Source organism: Lonchura striata, chromosome 12 (genome assembly GCF_046129695.1).
Source record: "Lonchura striata isolate bLonStr1 chromosome 12, bLonStr1.mat, whole genome shotgun sequence".
In the NCBI taxonomy this organism is placed as follows: domain Eukaryota; kingdom Metazoa; phylum Chordata; class Aves; order Passeriformes; family Estrildidae; genus Lonchura; species Lonchura striata.
Genome location: NC_134614.1, coordinates 15,242,150 through 15,258,786, shown reverse-complemented (window position 1 = coordinate 15,258,786; position 16,637 = coordinate 15,242,150). Strand labels below are relative to the sequence as shown.

The following is a 16,637-nucleotide window of genomic DNA, read 5'->3' as shown; positions in this document are numbered from 1 at the left end:
GTCCTAAGCACTGAATGAACTGTGGGTAGGCTGGTAAGCATTAAAGCAGAGAAGGATGATAGGCCAAATTGCAGAAGGGTGGAGTCATGTGATGCCTTGTGGTCAAAGATAGATTTCAAGACTCATGAGTCAAAGGGAAAGAAACTGGGGAGAATAAAACAGAAGGGATGTTGCAGTTGGGTCAGCAGACTAAATATAGCAGCCACATTGGAAGGATATGAGTGCCCTGTTCCTGGTTATAATTGTTCTCTGTCAGTGAACGGGTGAAATGCAGCCTGTTAGACACCCTTCAGCCTTCCTGGCATGGAACTGTTTCCTGTCTGTATTTCCATTTTCTCCAAATCTAAAGGAGAAAGAATGGAAATGCTTTCTCTGTTCAATGTTCGCTATGACCACTTTTCAGGATTTTGCATTCATCCCTGGAATGCTCATGGATTGCAAAGATAGGCTGGGCAGGGAGTGTTACTGCTCTTTATGAAATTTTCATTTGTGTTCCATTCCTGCTTGTAGCCTGCATTGTGTGAGTAACTTGGGGGAGTTAAGCATGAGCTGAGTAGGAGTGTGTCAGAGATCTGCAGTGATTTTTGAAATAAACTTCCTTATGCCAATTCTTACCTGGCCTGCTGAAAAATTGTGTTGACTTATTCCATGAGAAAACAATTTGAGGAGGAATTCTTCCCAAGAGTTCAATAATACGAGCAACATGATCTAGATGGAGGGAGGAAAGACGGATTTAGATACAGACTGTGACACTTCTGTCTGTGAAATGAATAAAAAACTCATGGAGTCCTACCATCATCTCTGGAGAAGTATTTCCCAGGTTGAGGATCAAATAGACACTCTCCAGTTGCCATTTCAAATGCCTAGAAATGGGGTAACAATGTTAATTCACTAATTGTCTTGGAGTTTTCCTTGCCCACTAACTACTATTGCCCTCTTTATAACAAAAAACGGATCCTAAAATGTGGAAATACTCACACAGGCGTGGTCTGTACCACAGTGAAAAAACACCTTTAGTTCCATCAGGATGAAAAGCAGCATGTGCCTGATGCAGGCAAGCCTGAGCTAATCTACATGGAGTGTGAATTGCCTTAGAGCTTAGACTAAATTAGGAGTGGGTTGTACCAGCAGCAGACTTTTGCCATAAATTGAATGAGTGCCAGCAGCCCCTTTTGCCTTCTCAGAAAGGAAGATTTCTTTACATGCTAAGGACATGCTGCCCTGCCCAGGTAATGTCTGTCACCTCTCCTACACACAGCACTGTCCCCAGTCCTACCAGGCAGGCTGTACTCCAGATATCCGCAGGAGTGCCATAGTCCAATCCAAGAAGCACTTCCAGGGCACGGTACGGCTGGGTCTGTATCTCCTTGGAAAAAGGCTTGTACTAAAACAGAAACAAACTCCTAAAACCAGTCACGGCAACACTGGTGGTCACAAGCTTCTTGTACAGTGACAGGACACTGGGGACACGAATATGTGTTCTCAGATCTGTGTAGGGCACAGCCAGCACGTTCCTGGCCCCACTGACACCAGTGGGAATCTACCTCCCACCATTTCACACTGAACATAGTTTTATTTCTAATTGTAGGGACTAACTGCAAACTGGAGAAAAGTCCAAAACTGACAGCGTCTCAGGAAGACGGTGCACAGCTTGGAGCTGAGAGTGGCAAACATAACACCCCCCAATATCGGCCTCTCTGAAATAGCTGTTCAGCTGTAAAGGGGCACACAGTGTGGGATGGAAAGAAGCACACAGCATCCCACATTATCACGGGATTGAGACTCAGAGCAGACTCACTGTCCAGCATGCGCTTCCTAGATCTGCAATTTTCACCTCTATGCTCATTAAGTCAGATTCTTCCAACTGATTGCCAAGATCACCTCCTAGATGGAAAGGACAAAAAGAAATCAGGTCTTTCTGAAACAGCAGGTACACACCACTTACCACATGAGAGGTATATTTCTTGGCCTAAAATCTCCTAAATACTTTTTATCATAAATCAAATGCCACCCCTCTTTTTTTAAGGAACACAAAAAAAGACCTGGTATCCAGTAAAAACATAAGAGAATGTCTGGGAGAACAGTGTGACTATATGCTCCTGTCCTGCTGCAAGGTTCGTCTAGCACCAAGGTTAAATAACTGGGCTCAGAGGAGAGCACCAGTCAGAGCCAAAACATCTGTAATTTCTTCTGAGCCTTCAGCAACCCTAGCAGTGACAGATCTTGGATACAGCCTGCTTGTCAAGCAATGTGATTACACTTCCATATAATCCCAGAAAAGGGTAATTCCTGGTTTAGTGCCTTACAGTGAGATGTCAGCCAGTGCTTAATATTGTGCTTTTCTGCTCTGAGCAAAAGACTCGGTCACTAATTTAGCATTCCCTGATTGCCCCAGAGTTTGAGAGACAAAACAACACTGTCATGGGAGAAATGCTCACAGGAGAACACAGTGCAAGGATAATATGAAAGGTCTCAGTGCTGGGAGACAAGATAATCTCTTGAGAAACTCTCCAGCCCTACATCTTATTCAATATTCACACCATTCTATGCACATAAATTATGTCTCAGAAGGCCTTGAAGATTAGCAGCACGTACAAGTCTCCCACAAACCTCAGAAACGAGGGAAATAAAGAGCAAGAGTGTCATACAGCTTTCTGATCAAACCCTTTTGTATGTAAACCTTTCAGCAGCTGCAAACATCAGGCACGTGGAACTGTCCTGCACCTAAAGCCTTGAGAGGGAGCTCCGAGGTTGTGGAGGGGCTGTTAACAGATATCTGTGACCTGTAGTTGTCCCTCACACAAACCCACCTGCAGGACCACACTTCTGTAGGTGCCTTGAGCCCAGCCTGGTGTTTGTGTTAAGCAGAGAAAGGAGAGGCCTTTCAGCAACATAAGCTGGCTATAGTGTTTTATAGTGGCTGTTGTAGGAGATGTGAACCTTTCCTAATGTATCTGTACCTGCTGCCTCTCATTTCTCTCCTGCCAATACACACCTAAGTCAATTTTTTTGTTAAAAAAGCCCCGGAGTGCTCACCTGCTCCCTTTAGCTTTCCTTCTGCTCCCTGGTCACAGTCGAGAGTAGGCATGAGAAGCCTCTGGAGGCTCTTGCTGTGCCCGCAGAGCAGGATGTTCTCCGGTTTGATGTCTGCGTGGATGATGCGGCAGCACTCGTGCAGGAAGCGCAGCCCTGCCAGCACCTGGCCAGTGAGGCAGCACTGTCACACCAGCCCTGAGAGGGTCCCCACGGCCTCTCCTGCCCCAGCAGCTGCCAGAGCGGGCAGGCACAGCGGGAGCGAGTCAGGGACAGTCTGGGCACTGATGGTAACTATTGGCAATAAATGGTTTCCTGTTGGGGTGGCATATGGGAGCAGGCACAAGGGTTTCATCACCTCACACAGCAGCAGAGCCCCAGGAGCAAGTGAAGGCCTGGACAGCCCAGTGAGGAAAGGGCTGTTTGGGGTGACACACAGCAAAAGGCAGCATGATAATCCACAGATATCAGCATGGATGGGCAAGCCCAGGGAGGTGGGAGGAGGATGGGGCTATGAGGAGGCTATTATGATTACAAAGCTGAACTTTTTCCTTAGAAAACATTATTGTTTGTACGGTTGTTGAGTTCTGGGACCTCTGTGCCTTGCCACTGTTTCTAACCAGCCCCCAGCTTCCATTTGAATGACAGTGACATGTAAAGGGACTGGTGTCAATGACAGGCATGGAAGGGTGTCCCATCATACAAGGAAAGAAGACACAGGCTAACACAGACAGGAGGGGGAGAGACCATGAGTGAGTGCAGAGAGAGGATTTCAGGGCCCTCCAGGAGAGCCATGTAGGGAAAGAACAGCTTGTGATGCAGCAGGGAGAGCCTGGCCTGTCACAGGGTAGAGATAAACAGCACCTACCAGAGATGAACACTCACTATCAGAAATCAATAACAGAGGAAAGGCTACGGGGAGATTTAGGTTTGTTTTTTTACACTCTGGTCAGTCATAAAGGACTGGTAAATATTCTCTGTATTATCAAATTCTATTCTTGGATGAACACCAGCCCCAGGGAAATATCAACCTTAAATGGTAACTGTGAAATGTGAGGAAAGATTTAAATAACTAAACTGGAATGAATCAGAAGTAAATACTGCCCTGGTGCTGATCTGAAGGGGGAAAACAGAACTGAGATTTTACAATTAAAGCAGATAATGTATCAGCAAAAGCCTGAGTGTGAAATGGAGCACAGAGGTAATGGCACTACATTTTTGTGTAACTTACTCAGGTGTTAGTGGAGCTTCTTTATAGAAAGGAGAGGCTACTACAGAAAATAGGATGAAGGAGGAAGCAATTTTCTTTCTTAGTATCCCTAGAAGGGCACAGGAATCAGGGTAGCAAATCTTCATCTTGGCAAGTGTGCAGACTTCTGATGAATCTCAGCATGAGAGGCAAAAAGTAATTTTAACTATTCTGAGGCCTCACTTGGGTTTCCCATTCCTTAAGCAGAGCCAGCCCTGAGGAAACTCACTTTTCACCATCTTTTAAATAGTCAGAACACATCATTACAGGGGATGAAAGAAAAGTTGGCTCTGCACAGGAAAACCTCAACATGGAAAAAGAACCAGCTGACCAAATCAGCAATTTGGAAATTTGTGTAAAGATGGGAGGGAGACCTTGAGCAGCCTTCAGTGGTACCATGCAGAAAGCTGCTGGAGCTGACAGTGCTACCCACAGCCGGATGCCAAGGCAAATGCCAGCAGTCTGGCATTACTGCCAGAGGGGACTTCTCTGGGCAGCAGGAGGGCAGAGATGGTTTGCCCACAAGAAGTACAACTATGTCAGGCTCTTTGTCCCCTGCTACTTCTACAAGCAGCAGATATTACTGAGCTGGTGGGAACAGAAATGCCAGCCCTGACTCCCTGGTGTACATCTGCAGGCTTTTGGCACTTCGTGGCCCTGACTCCTTCCCAAACCTGAGGAGGCTGCAGGCATAGGCAGTAACACCCAAGTCCTTCCCCTTGGGAGGAAGATTGTGGCATGTCTCACAGCCAACAGCCCCTTGGCTCCCTTGTCTGATTGCAGCTAAGTTCTCACCTGCTGTAAAGACTTCTTCACAAAAGGCAAGGGCAGTCCCTGGGCTCTGTAGTTTCCCATCAGACATCGGATGGAAGGACCCAGCACCTCAAATACCAGGCACGCATGTGGGAAAGAGTTAGGGATTCATTAACAGGGAAAGGTGCAACTTTGCCTTTCAGCAAAGCAATCAAATACCTCCTAATTCAACCTCTCCCCTCCAGCCATGCTCATGTGCCCTGTTCCAGCTGCAGCCCTGCTCATCCTCCCCATGGCAGCACAGCACTCAGGTTTACACCATCCTCACCAAGGCAAGCCCAGGCTTTGCTGGCCCAGAAAAGCACTCTCCACAGAAGGATATGGAAACCATTCTCTCCAATCATCCTGAAGTCATCTAACAAACAGACAATGTTTTCTCCTGCCAGGTCCTTCTTCTTCATGCAGTTTACCTGAGGGGGAGGATTCCAAGAAAGCTGCAATCAGACATATATGTGCACAAGGACACTTTGCACCTGTTTTATCCTGTCTGACAGACTTTCTCTTCTGGCACTTCATGACAAATCCTATGAAAACAACATCAGGAAAAACAGGAATGAGTTTCTGTATGTTTTGTCTTGCTCTTAACCAGGTGGGACCATCACACTCAGTGTCAAAACAACCCACACCAGTCCTGCTGATCATATCTAGCACATTTCCTGCTGCTTATTTTCTCCAGGCAGACCAGAAAATGCTCCTGCTTGTGCTGGAAGGGGATTCCCTCAAGAAGACAGCTCCCTGCTCCCAGCATCAGTGGTTGTCCATTTCCTTTACCTCACACCAGCCCTTCTGCAATTTCCCTCAAGGGGTTGCAGAGAGGCAGAGGCATTGTGGCTGTCTTTGGCCACTTGAATGCTACTTGTCTTATCAGGGTAGGGAGAGCTTCCACAGCTGGAAGAACACAGTGAAGGAGGCTTCTTTGTGCTGGAAAAGGGCTGGCTGTGGGCAAGTGATCTATAGGATACAGAGGGGTAGTGGAGAGGGTGAACACATTTTGTACTAGAGCCAGGGGTCTTCAAACCCAGCAGGTTTTATACCCAATAGGTCTAAAAACAAAGCAGAGATGGTTCTTCACACAGCACATGGGTGACTGGGGACAGTTCTTGTTACAGGGAGCTACAGTTACTGAACCTCACAGGGGCTTGCAAGTGTTCAAGGTAAATCCACTGAGAATTCCTGCCCATACAAGCATCATCCTTGGCCTGAGGAATCTGCAGCTGGAAACTGCAACAGGCCAGGGGAGCATTCAGTGGGAGCAGCATCCTGTGCTCAGCTGGTCTTTACATTCAGTGGGAGCAGCACCCTGTGCTCAGCTTGTCCTTACACCCACCTGGATATGTGCTGTTGGCCCAGGGTATTGTGCTGGGTGAACCTCCAGGCACAGGTACTACAGCACCCCCAGCACCACACACCTGTGTGACAAGGAGCACCAGGGGTTTGCTCTCCCAGAGCACTTATCCTGATACAGCAATTCATGCTGTTTTTTTCCTCTCTTCACGGCCACAGCTGCCAGGGTTTTGGTTTGGCTCATTTTGCAGATACCAGATCCACCTGCAGCAGTGCTAGAAGGTTTGTTCTGGCATAACAGAAGTGAGCAGCCCTGGAAGCAGAGACCAGATCATCTCTTCTGGCAGCTCTGCAGGCACTAACCCCCCAGTGCTGGTGGGAACAAGCCTTGGGAAACAGCTGTGTGCTGCTGAATGGGCAGGCATGTCTCTCAGAATTAATAATAAATCAGGGGTAAGGCTCACTCTCCACACAGGGTTGTGCTGATGTGTAGAAAAGCAGCCCTCTTATTACATTAAATTGGTGCCACTTGGTACTTCCTCTTGCATCACTGCATCTGGCTCATCTTTTAGATAAGGCCTACAGATTTACAGGTGTTAACTAAACCTTTCTTAAACCTGTTGGAGAAAGGCCACAGAGTAATTTAAAATGCAGAATTTAATAGCTTTTACTCATCTGAAGCTGATGTAACTTTGTATTTGAACAAACTTGAAGAATTGTAACCACAAGCTTTCTAGAACTAGCACTTCAAGCCAATTTCAAAGGCAACTTGCTACAACCCAAATACAGGCACCTAATTATCACCTCCATTAGCAGAGGCCAGAAGTTTTCTGACTTTGGATGTTTCTTGTGTTTTGGTACATCATATATTTTTCTATTGCAGATATTTTCTTTTACTTCCATATCAGTGTTATGATACAGCAATATCCTCTGAGTGATGTTCCTCTGTGAATGATACAGGTACAATAGACATGCTCCCGTCTCCTGCTTTAAGAACATCACCACCTTCTTATGTTGATTATCTACCTTATCATTCTCCAGATTACTCCTCTTTGCTGGATTTCAGTCCCAGCTAAAAGAAATGGGCTGATAGAGCAAGTGGGACACAGCCAGCATATCCCAGTATGATGCAAGAAGGAGAAAATGCCTGTTTCAGAGGCCAGTGCTGGGCCAGGGTAATTTCTGTTAATTCCCCAGCTTTTGGGGTTTTTTCTCCTATTCCCCACCTAGCTCCTTGGACTGAAACCTGGAGGCAGAGGGGATGATGAGGCTGATACTCAAACTTGAACTCAGTGGCCATCCACTGGAGCAAAGCACAGACCCACAGAATATACTTACACAGCGGAGGAAAGCAACCTCATCCTGGGCAGTGTCAGCAAAGCTTTCCCTGCTTTTCAGAACCTTCACAGCTACCTGCTTCTTCCTCCTGGGAAATAAACCACAGCTGTCAGCCAATGCATGTCAGTGGCCCTGACCAGCAGCTCTTCCCTTTCTCCCAGTCAGCCAGCCCTGGGCTCCCCAGGGAAGGTGCTGCCCCTCTGCAGGCACCCTTGGCCTCGGTTTGCAGCATGCCAGGCCCATGGGCATTCCTCCTGCTGGCATCTGGCAGCACATCTGCCCCAGGGACCAACAAGGGACTGGAGAGAAAAAGAGCATGGATACTGCAGGGTCTAAAGAAGAAAAGAAAACGTAGAGCAAGGGCTGATCCCACCTCATTTACATTCTTTGATTTCTGGGGACCAGCTCTGCTCATTGCACCCCACTGATCTTGCTGTCAGGTTTTCCCTGTGCTCAGGGATGCCTGGCATGCTCCCAGACTGTGCTCTGCTGTTTCTGCAAGAGGGGCCAGCCCTGCCCAGGACATCAGCCACCCCTTCCCACCTCCCTGAATGGCACTTAGCCCCTCACCTCATGTCCTGGCACAGCCAGACAGTGGCAAAGGCGCCACATCCCAGCTTGTGCAGCACCTGGTATTGCGTGTTGAACACCTCTCCCTCCTGCATGGGGTGGTGGCCTCCTGTGGAAAACCATCACCAAGAGATATTAATGACATCTCTAAATGCTTTTAGACTGAACGAGCAGCTGAGGACAGCCTGACAGGTCCCAGTGGGCTCCTCTAGCCTGGGAAGAGTCTGGCATGATCTCATCTCTGGAGCCTCATGGCCAAGGGCTGACCTGTGTGCTGGGCTGATGGCATCTCCTGCTGCACCTGCTCCTCCATGGCCCTGGAGCACAGCAGATCCTGGCACAAGGGGATGGAGGCAGTGGGACATGGGCAGTGTGAGCTTCAGCTTCTTTCCAAGAGAGCTGGAGAGCTGCAGGGTGGCCATATCTGCTGTTCCCTCACCCCTTTCCTTCCCATTCCCTTCAGCAGCTCTTGGAGTCAGGCTGTTACAAACACTTCTGGCACTTCAGGCAGATGGATTATTTTAAGAGTTCAGAAGAGGAAAGCTGGCAGGCTGGTCCCAGGCCAGGGCCAGGTGGGAGTCTCAGGTTTCCTAGTGTGTATTTTCAGGGGCTTAGCAGGGTCTGTGGGATCCCCTCCCACAGCCAGGGAAAGCACCCCCTCCCTGCCCCCATCCTGGCTGAGGAGGAAATTTGGGCTTTGGCTGTCAGGAGAAGGCTCCTCCTCCAGAGGGGTGTGAAACAGAACTTGCATTCTCAACATTACAGTGCTGCTCCTCTGCCCGCAGTCCAGCCCTGGGGCTGGAGCACGGGTTTATCACTGACCATCCTGTGACATCCCAGCAAAGCCACAGGACATCCTGGCAAGGGGCTGCTCCTGGGGTTTGTTACTATGACAGTCCCAAGCATAAACACCAAGACAGCACAGTCAGGCTGTTCCAACTGCTGTCCCCCAGTGCTGCAGCACCAAGCTAGGACTGGATTCAGTACAGGTCATCTGAAATAGCAGCCCAGAGCCCTTGCTGCTAATGAAATACAGATTTAAGCCACAGTAGCTGGGGCACTCCCAACCCAGCCTTTCATAATTTGGAAATGTCACTTGCTGTACAGCTGCAGCTTCAGGCTAGCACACACTGTCAGCTCGAGACAGGTGATAGTAATGCCCATAGAGCATTAGCACAGATAGAAATATTGAACTTTAAATCCTCCAAATTATGTTGCTAAAGCTAAGAACTCATCTGAATCAGAAGATTTTCAGAAATAGTTATAGAGGGCTGGCAGTGCTGGTGGCAGGGAATTGTTCTGGAACTGTAACATCTTACAGCTGCTGAGACAGAGCACCTGTTTTGACTCAATGTTTTGCCTTCCTCAAAACATTAAAGTTTCTTTCCATGTGCTGATGCTCCTCTCCCAGCACAGCAGCCAGAGGCACAGCCTACCTTTGGGCATCCAGTGAGTTCCCAACAGAGTTCTAGTTAAGGGTCAGACTGGGCTCAAGACTTTCATCCTGTCAAGGAAAACCCAAAGTGCCAGAGACGATATTACTCAGTTCACCCATGCCTGCACAGAAGTCCCCCTCCTCACATCTCTGCATCTCTAACTTTTGCATTGCTGTTCAGAATCAGCCTCTTTGGGTATAAACCACTGGATGCTGCATGTCTGCATGGCCACTCTTTACAGTAAATGCTCCCTGACATCTCACCTATGAAACAGAACTGAAATCAAAATTTTCCTTATTTGTGCACAGACTAAGCTTACCAATACCCTCACACACTCCAGCACCACCAGCATCTGCTTGAGCCTTCTTCACTCACACCATGAGGACAGCAGGGCCTGAGCTGAGAGCAAGCAAGCTTTAATTCCATGGCTTACCATTCACCTGCTAAAGGAAAACACATGAGTGTGTGGAGATGGGAATTCAACAGCTTCTTCCCTTAGTGGAGTGTTCTGGTGATAGGAGACTTCAGTGAGAAAATAGTACCCAGAGGCAGACCCAAAGTATAAGACAGCCCTAGGGCTGATGGAGCTTTTTGGCTGTTCACTGGGCCCTGGTGGCCTTGTTGCTGCAGAGGCAAGACAAGCCTATCCTTAGGCATGCAAGATTTACCTCCATCCACCCTCTCTGGATGGAAGAACTGGCAAAAGATGAAGAGTGTTGCTATGCAACTTGGAACAGGAAAGCGAAATGCACTTTTCTAAGCTTTGTGATAAAGGACAATTGGTGCTTTTAATCCTTCATTTCTTGACACTTTCACATTAAATACAACTTATTTTGCTTCTGTCATTCTAACTATTTTGTGGAGAACCCACTGAATTGCTGCAAGCCTGGACTAGCTCAGAGAACTTCAGCCCAAGAACTGCTCCTGCCTAGCTTGTGAGAGCCATGGACAAGGAGCAATGGCCTGGACTCCTCCACACAACTGGCACGAACAGTGTACAGAGCTGGCCAACACCAGTCATGCCTTATGACACCTGGACCTTTGGAGTGGCAGAACTCAGCAGAGCAACACACACTTCCAGCTTCTGCACCACCACAGACCTACAAGCCCTTGCTGAGCACAGCACCCCTGCAAGTCATGGCATGCAGCACACAAGCAGCCCTGGCAGGGCTCTGAGCCCCAGGGCCCAGCCCAGACTCACCATGCAGCAGCTCAGGGGTAGGACACGCCATTCCCTTTGTCATCTGGCTCGCTCTGGAGCTCCCCAAAGCGAGATACCAGCTGATCCTGCTCTGATTTTAGTCTGCACTGTCCCAGGAGGGATGTCCTTGAGCCCACCAAAGTTCTGCATCGCTGGATGGACATGGTGAGGAGTGGGGCAGGGTATCAGATCACAGCACCACTTCTGGGAACAATCTTGGCTTTGGGAGAGCAGGAGACCTCAGACAGCTGCGGTGGATTCACTTTACTGCTGGCCTCTCCCTGCCTCCCTGGCAGCAGGCCTGTCAGCCTGCAGTAGATTCAGTCTCCACAGCAACTATTTATAGCGGGAAATTCACAGCTCTACTGAGATGGAAACAGAGAAGTCCTCCCCCTCTGCTCTGCCTTCTCCAGACCCAGAAACCGTGGGGCTGCCCGACTCTTCCCCCTGCTCCCAGCAGTGTGGCAGCAGGACTGGCTCCTGTGGCACCATCTTCTGCCAGGCAGAGCCATCCCTGTTCCCAGGCCAGCCCGTGTGCCACACTGCCGGAGCTGGGGAACCTCAGCCTCTCCAGCAGTGCCTGCACACAGCCCAGCACCAGCACAGCATGGTGCTGGTGGCCACAGAGCCCACGCTGCCCCTGTTCCTGTCTCTTGGAGAGCAAACACAGCAGCATCCTCCCCACAGCCCTGGGGGCACACGAGCATCCCAGCGCCATGCAACACTGGGGAGGAAAAGGCCACGCACAGTAAGAATCACATTTTTTCCCCCCAGTGCCACAAGCTGCAGCCTCACACCGGAGCTGGGCACGCCCGGCTCCCCCTCGCTGGGGCCCTGGGCTCGCAGAGCTCGGGTTTCCTGGCGGAGGCTGCAGAGAGCAGGTCCCAGCCCTGCAGCAAAGGGTTAACCCTGCCTGCAGGAGCTCTGCTGCGGCTCCAGGCTGCCAAACCCAGGCCAGGGCCTCCCAGAGTGGTTCTCCCCCTGCCTGTGCCCCTCTGCTCTCACCTGCCTTCCCTGCACTAAAAATACCAAGGGAGGGGGCAGAGGCTGCGCCAGGCCGGTGCTGAGCCCTGCGGGGCAGCGTGCAGGGGACAAGTGGTTTGTGACCCCGTAAAGGACAACAAGCACACTCGGAGTGCAGAGAGGAGGGACTAAAGGAGGGGGAGAAGCAGACTGTGCAGGACTCTGCTAGTAAAGGAAGGGGAGGGAAGGAAAGAGGACAGATGGGCCAGGAGCCAGATTGCTGTCTGGGAAGAACTGTGAAATTAATTTAAAAATTGTTTTGGTAAATTAGGAGCGCTGGTTTTTGCCTCACACAAGTGCTCCAACACTGACCAACAGTGATGGTTCAACAGCCCTTACCCACAGTGAGAGACCACAACCCAAGCTGCCACGCACCAGGTGGCCCCAGTGCCAGCCAAGGCTGTGGAGGGAGGCTGCCTGCTCCCGTGGGCAGGGATGGTATTTGAGCTCTGGAAACTGCAAAGGGATGCAGGTGGAAAGTGGCACAAGGTTCACTTGAAGAAACACAGCTAGGGAGGAGGGAAAAGCCTCCTTCTTCACACAGCTTCCAGGTCCTGGTGCTTAAGAGCACAGCTTCCACTTAGGAAGAAAAAGAGGCGAATACATTCTGTGTAATTGCATCAGCATGCAATACTAGCATGACACAGAGGTTGTATATTAAAATTTATTGAATTATTGTGTAAGAATTCTCTTTATTAAAATCATTTTGACTCTAAACTGATTATTTACAGACAAAACCTCTTATATCACCAATAGATTCCTACATCTCAGAACAGTATCTACAAACAGTTATTACACTATGTAACAAAATTCAGATTTTTTTTCAAGCTTTTTATATTAATTATTAATTCAAACTTGAGAAAGACAGTACCTTGGGTGCTCTGAGCAGAACCTAAGGTGTGGCAGGGCATAAATGCAGGTCAGGCCATACCATAACAGACAGACAGACACCAAGTCACAAGGCTGGGAGAGAGCAGAGTCACCACGACACAGATCAGGAAAAATACTACAAGAGCAAATGCCCTGGGTGTTCTGGAAACCAAAATAACCATCCCCACAAGAAAGGCACACATTTAAAAAAAAAAAAAAAAAAAAAAAAAAAAATAGCAAGCAGCATCTTGCTGCAACCAGGGCACACCCTGAAAAAGAAATGGCATTCCACCAAAGCAGCAGCATCCAAGAACCCTCTATTTTAATTTTAAAAAATCAGCCATCATTTCTCCCAAAATAAAAAACCTTTCAGGTACAGCCTGAATTTGCCACCAGACAAATGAAAGCAAGAGCTCTCCCATCTACGTCATGTGGGTGCCAGCTGTGCTTCATCCTGCCAAAGGGAGAGACATTCAAACACACTAACGGAGATTTATATTTATCTTAACACTGATCAGTTCTTAGCCTTTCAGCCAGACCACGGCAAAAGCAAGTCCCTCCCTCTGACCACAGCACTACATAAAGCTGGGTGCCTGCCACTCGGGAACATCACGGTCCTGGGAGTCCCCTGGAGCAGTGACATCCCTGTGTCCCACAGCAGGGGACCGGCCACGGTAGCAGGGCTCTCTCTGCTGGTGCCCACTGAACTTGCTACCTGTGAGCAAAGAGGAACATCCAGACAGGATTTTCTGTCCTTGACATGGAATGTCTGGTTGCTTGTGGAATCAGGCAGAAACCGGAAAAAACTTGGAAGGATCACAAGGAATAAATAAATAAGTTTTCCCTGCAAAAGGGAATTTCTTAATAAAACCTGTTTTGTGCAAATTTAAAAGCAACAGAACCCTGCCACAGAAACGGATTTTGCCACAGGACAGGGGCACGGACGGAGGTAAGAGGGGCCATGCCTGAACACCCAAGCTGATCCCAGTGAGGGCCTTCAAGTGCGTGTCCACAGGGAGGAGGATGCTGGTATCTAGAACACCGAGGACAGATGGATGGGAGGAGATGGATGGGCACTACCAGCTTTCCACCCTCACTGCACCTGCACCGGGCAGTGTGTCCTGTCCAGCCATGCAAGGACAAGCTGAACATGTTAAGTAAGTCGATCACCTATGTTTAGCTCTATTTTTAAGTCTTGATTATCCTTCTAATAAAAGCAGACTTTCACAGATACACTCGGAGAAAGCAGATGATTTCCAACATCCAGGAACACAGAAGCAGGGAGAATGTGGATACCAGTGGGAGGTGGAATGAGAATTAAGCCTCAAGCCACTCTGTTCTGGGAACGTGCAGAGATAATTCTGCAAAAATAGGGGCAGACACTGACAGTCTGTAGAGCCAGAAATTCAGTGAAGTTTCTGTGGCTTTTGGCAAACACTGAGCAAGTTGGAGAGGCCATAAACCAGGCCTTGTTTCCTAGGGTGGAAATCCATCCATCAACACACAAGGGGACAATGCTACTCCACCACTATACCTGCACCTGCCTCAAACAAGGAATCTCCTCCTGCAGTCCCAAAATGCATGGGCTTTACTAACATGCATTGTATTGACTTTTTCCCATATAGCAGTCCTTTCCTCTACTCAGCCTTTTGGAGTGACCAATTCAATCAGATTTAGTCAAGACAAAAGTTTCAGAGATGCTAAGTTCCCATAAGTTTTGTGGAAATGGGTGGTCAGGCAGGAGTGAGACCCTAACTGGTCCTCACCTGAGGAAAGAGACAAACTCTGCAGCCCCATTTTTGCCTGGCAGCAGCCAGCCAGCCCCCCTGCTGCTCTGCACAGCAGGATAGGAGCAGAAGGATGCACAGGGGTGCTCATACTCTGGGCACACCATGTACCTGCGAATGCTGGTGTACTGCTGAGAGAGGGTCACAGAAGAGCCAGCTTTGCAGGAAGAGAGGCCAGCATTAGGCTGCTCCAAGAACAATTCTGCAACTGCACAGCACTTGCACAAAGCACAGGGCTGATGGAACAGGCCTGGAATTACTGCTATTTGCAATGTATAGAGAGGTAGGGATGTGATCCTGCTCTGTTCTAGCTCTGCTCCCTCCTGGCCCACACAATCATCACCTCCGAGTAGTGGCAGAGGAGTCAGACCTGTCTACCTGCCCCAGGCCCACAGGACATCAGTGTGGAATTAGCAGCTGGGAGGGTGGGAGAGGTGAGGGGGAGAGAGAACAAGTAAAGCACCCTTATAAATTAGCTCCTAGAAGGGCAGAGGACTGTTCACAAAGTGGAGGAACTAAGGAGGGAGCAGTGAGGAGCTGCCAAGTGACAGCTGCCAACCAACTGTGCTTGTGCCTGCTCCACGGCCTCTCCTCCATGCACAAATGATTCCTTTTTGCAGGACACCCGACCCTTCTTGGGAACATCATGGTTGTGCTTGACAGCTCCTTTGAGTTCACAGCTCACCAAGTAACCCTTCTATGTGCTACAACAGGAGAGTCTGAGCAGTGGAGCTGAGAGTTAGGTGTAAGGCAAGCCTAAGAGAAGAGCACAAAGAGAGCCTGGGACTGAGCCACGGGGAAAGGTGAGCTGCTGGTACGACAATGGAGACACCTACAAGTTATCCCTGCAGACAAAGCAGTGGAGAAAACTGCTCCAGTGCTGACAGACGTTTGTCAGTAGAAGTGCACAGAGATACTTCTCCAAGAAAAGCTTTGTCTCAAAGCCACAAAGTTAAACATTCTCCTTTAGCATTTAAATACATTAACTTTGAGGGTATGTACAAGTCCAGTTCAGAGCAGCAGAACAGCTGGACACTGGAAGAAGGGGGAGTGGCACAAGGCATTTGTTGTGCTTTTCCAACGAGCAGGGCAACCTCTGACCACAAGGAACCAGGAAGACAGATCCGAGCTAAGTCAGTGGAGACCGAAGCGAGCCAGGTAGCGACTCACACATTAAATTTGTCCTGAGGGAAAGGGTGAGGGGGTGCTGTTCATTTACAGTGGGCCCTATGGCAAGCACCCATGCTGGTGAGAACATTCCAGCTGAGCAGGTGCCACACACGAGCTGTCAGAGACCAGAGCACTGGGGAGCAAGAGACCTTCACCATCTCCTTTCTACATCCAACTTCTGGGACCAGCAGGGACATTGCTGCAAGGTGTTTCTCAGGAGTGCTTGCTAGCTGGGGACAGAAGTTAGCACAGCAGTCAACCCATGAAAAGCTTCCTGATCCCAAAGGAAGTGAGTGGTTGCAGCAGGGAGTGTTCCAGCACTGGAAAGGGCATCCGTGCAAGGCTGAGGACTCCACAGACACAGCGCCCAGTGTTGTCACCTGGCTCTTCAATAACATAATTTGCATACTTGGCACATTCACATAACATCTGTAGGAAGGACCTGTGTGGTCCCTCAGCAGTCTGCCAGGGAAAAAACAGAGTTTGTCCTTTTTTTTTTTTTTGTTTCATTTTGATTTTAAAAAGAAAAAAAAAAAACTGTAAAAAAATATTCTCTGAGATGCAAGGACGCTTGTACTTTGTACTGCCTTGGCCATCCCCTTGCTCATGTCACCCGCAGGTTCCTTGGAGAGTCTGGTTCCAATGGCAGCAGGACACCCTGTTTATCAGCTAGGATGAGCACTGTCCCCATTCAGCCAGGGGAGAGCAGTCTGTCTGTGCCTGTCACAAATCTGTGACTTTATTCTCCACAGCTGCTGCGATCTGTTGCAGTCTATATCCAAGCTGCATCTTCTGCGCCGTTGGGTCTTCTTCCAAGGCAGTAATGATCTGCAACAAGACAGAGCTCATTGGCAGCCTTTCTC

General features: G+C 49.0%; 3 protein-coding genes across 6 annotated transcripts in view; all 3 read right to left on the bottom strand.

The window, feature by feature from the left end:
• SETD5 (SET domain containing 5) overlaps nucleotides 1–636 on the bottom strand; it is a 67,600-nt gene extending 66,964 nt beyond the window's left edge. The window contains exon 1 of the mRNA XM_077786134.1: nucleotides 616–636. The gene's annotated coding sequence lies outside the window, so the exon portion shown is untranslated. The remainder of the gene's footprint in view (nucleotides 1–615) is intronic.
• A 72-nt stretch (nucleotides 637–708) lies between these two features.
• Nucleotides 709–11,148, bottom strand: LOC110471397 (SRSF protein kinase 3-like). Its single transcript, XM_077786025.1, has 9 exons — nucleotides 10,925–11,148; nucleotides 8,288–8,396; nucleotides 7,718–7,805; nucleotides 5,418–5,505; nucleotides 5,078–5,184; nucleotides 3,037–3,199; nucleotides 1,799–1,884; nucleotides 1,277–1,384; nucleotides 709–759 (listed from the first exon to the last, which is right to left on the bottom strand). Exons 1-9 carry the CDS (start codon nucleotides 10,965–10,967, stop codon nucleotides 709–711), a joined length of 843 nt encoding a protein of 280 aa, XP_077642151.1. The 5' UTR covers nucleotides 10,968–11,148.
• A 1,449-nt stretch (nucleotides 11,149–12,597) lies between these two features.
• PLXNB1 (plexin B1) overlaps nucleotides 12,598–16,637 on the bottom strand; it is a 77,108-nt gene continuing 73,068 nt past the window's right edge. For all 4 annotated transcript variants that reach the window (XM_021531427.3, XM_021531432.3, XM_021531442.3 and 1 more), the window contains one exon: nucleotides 12,598–16,602. In XM_021531427.3, coding sequence (XP_021387102.2) covers nucleotides 16,498–16,602 — 105 coding nt within the window. In that variant the 3' untranslated portion in view covers nucleotides 12,598–16,497. The remainder of the gene's footprint in view (nucleotides 16,603–16,637) is intronic.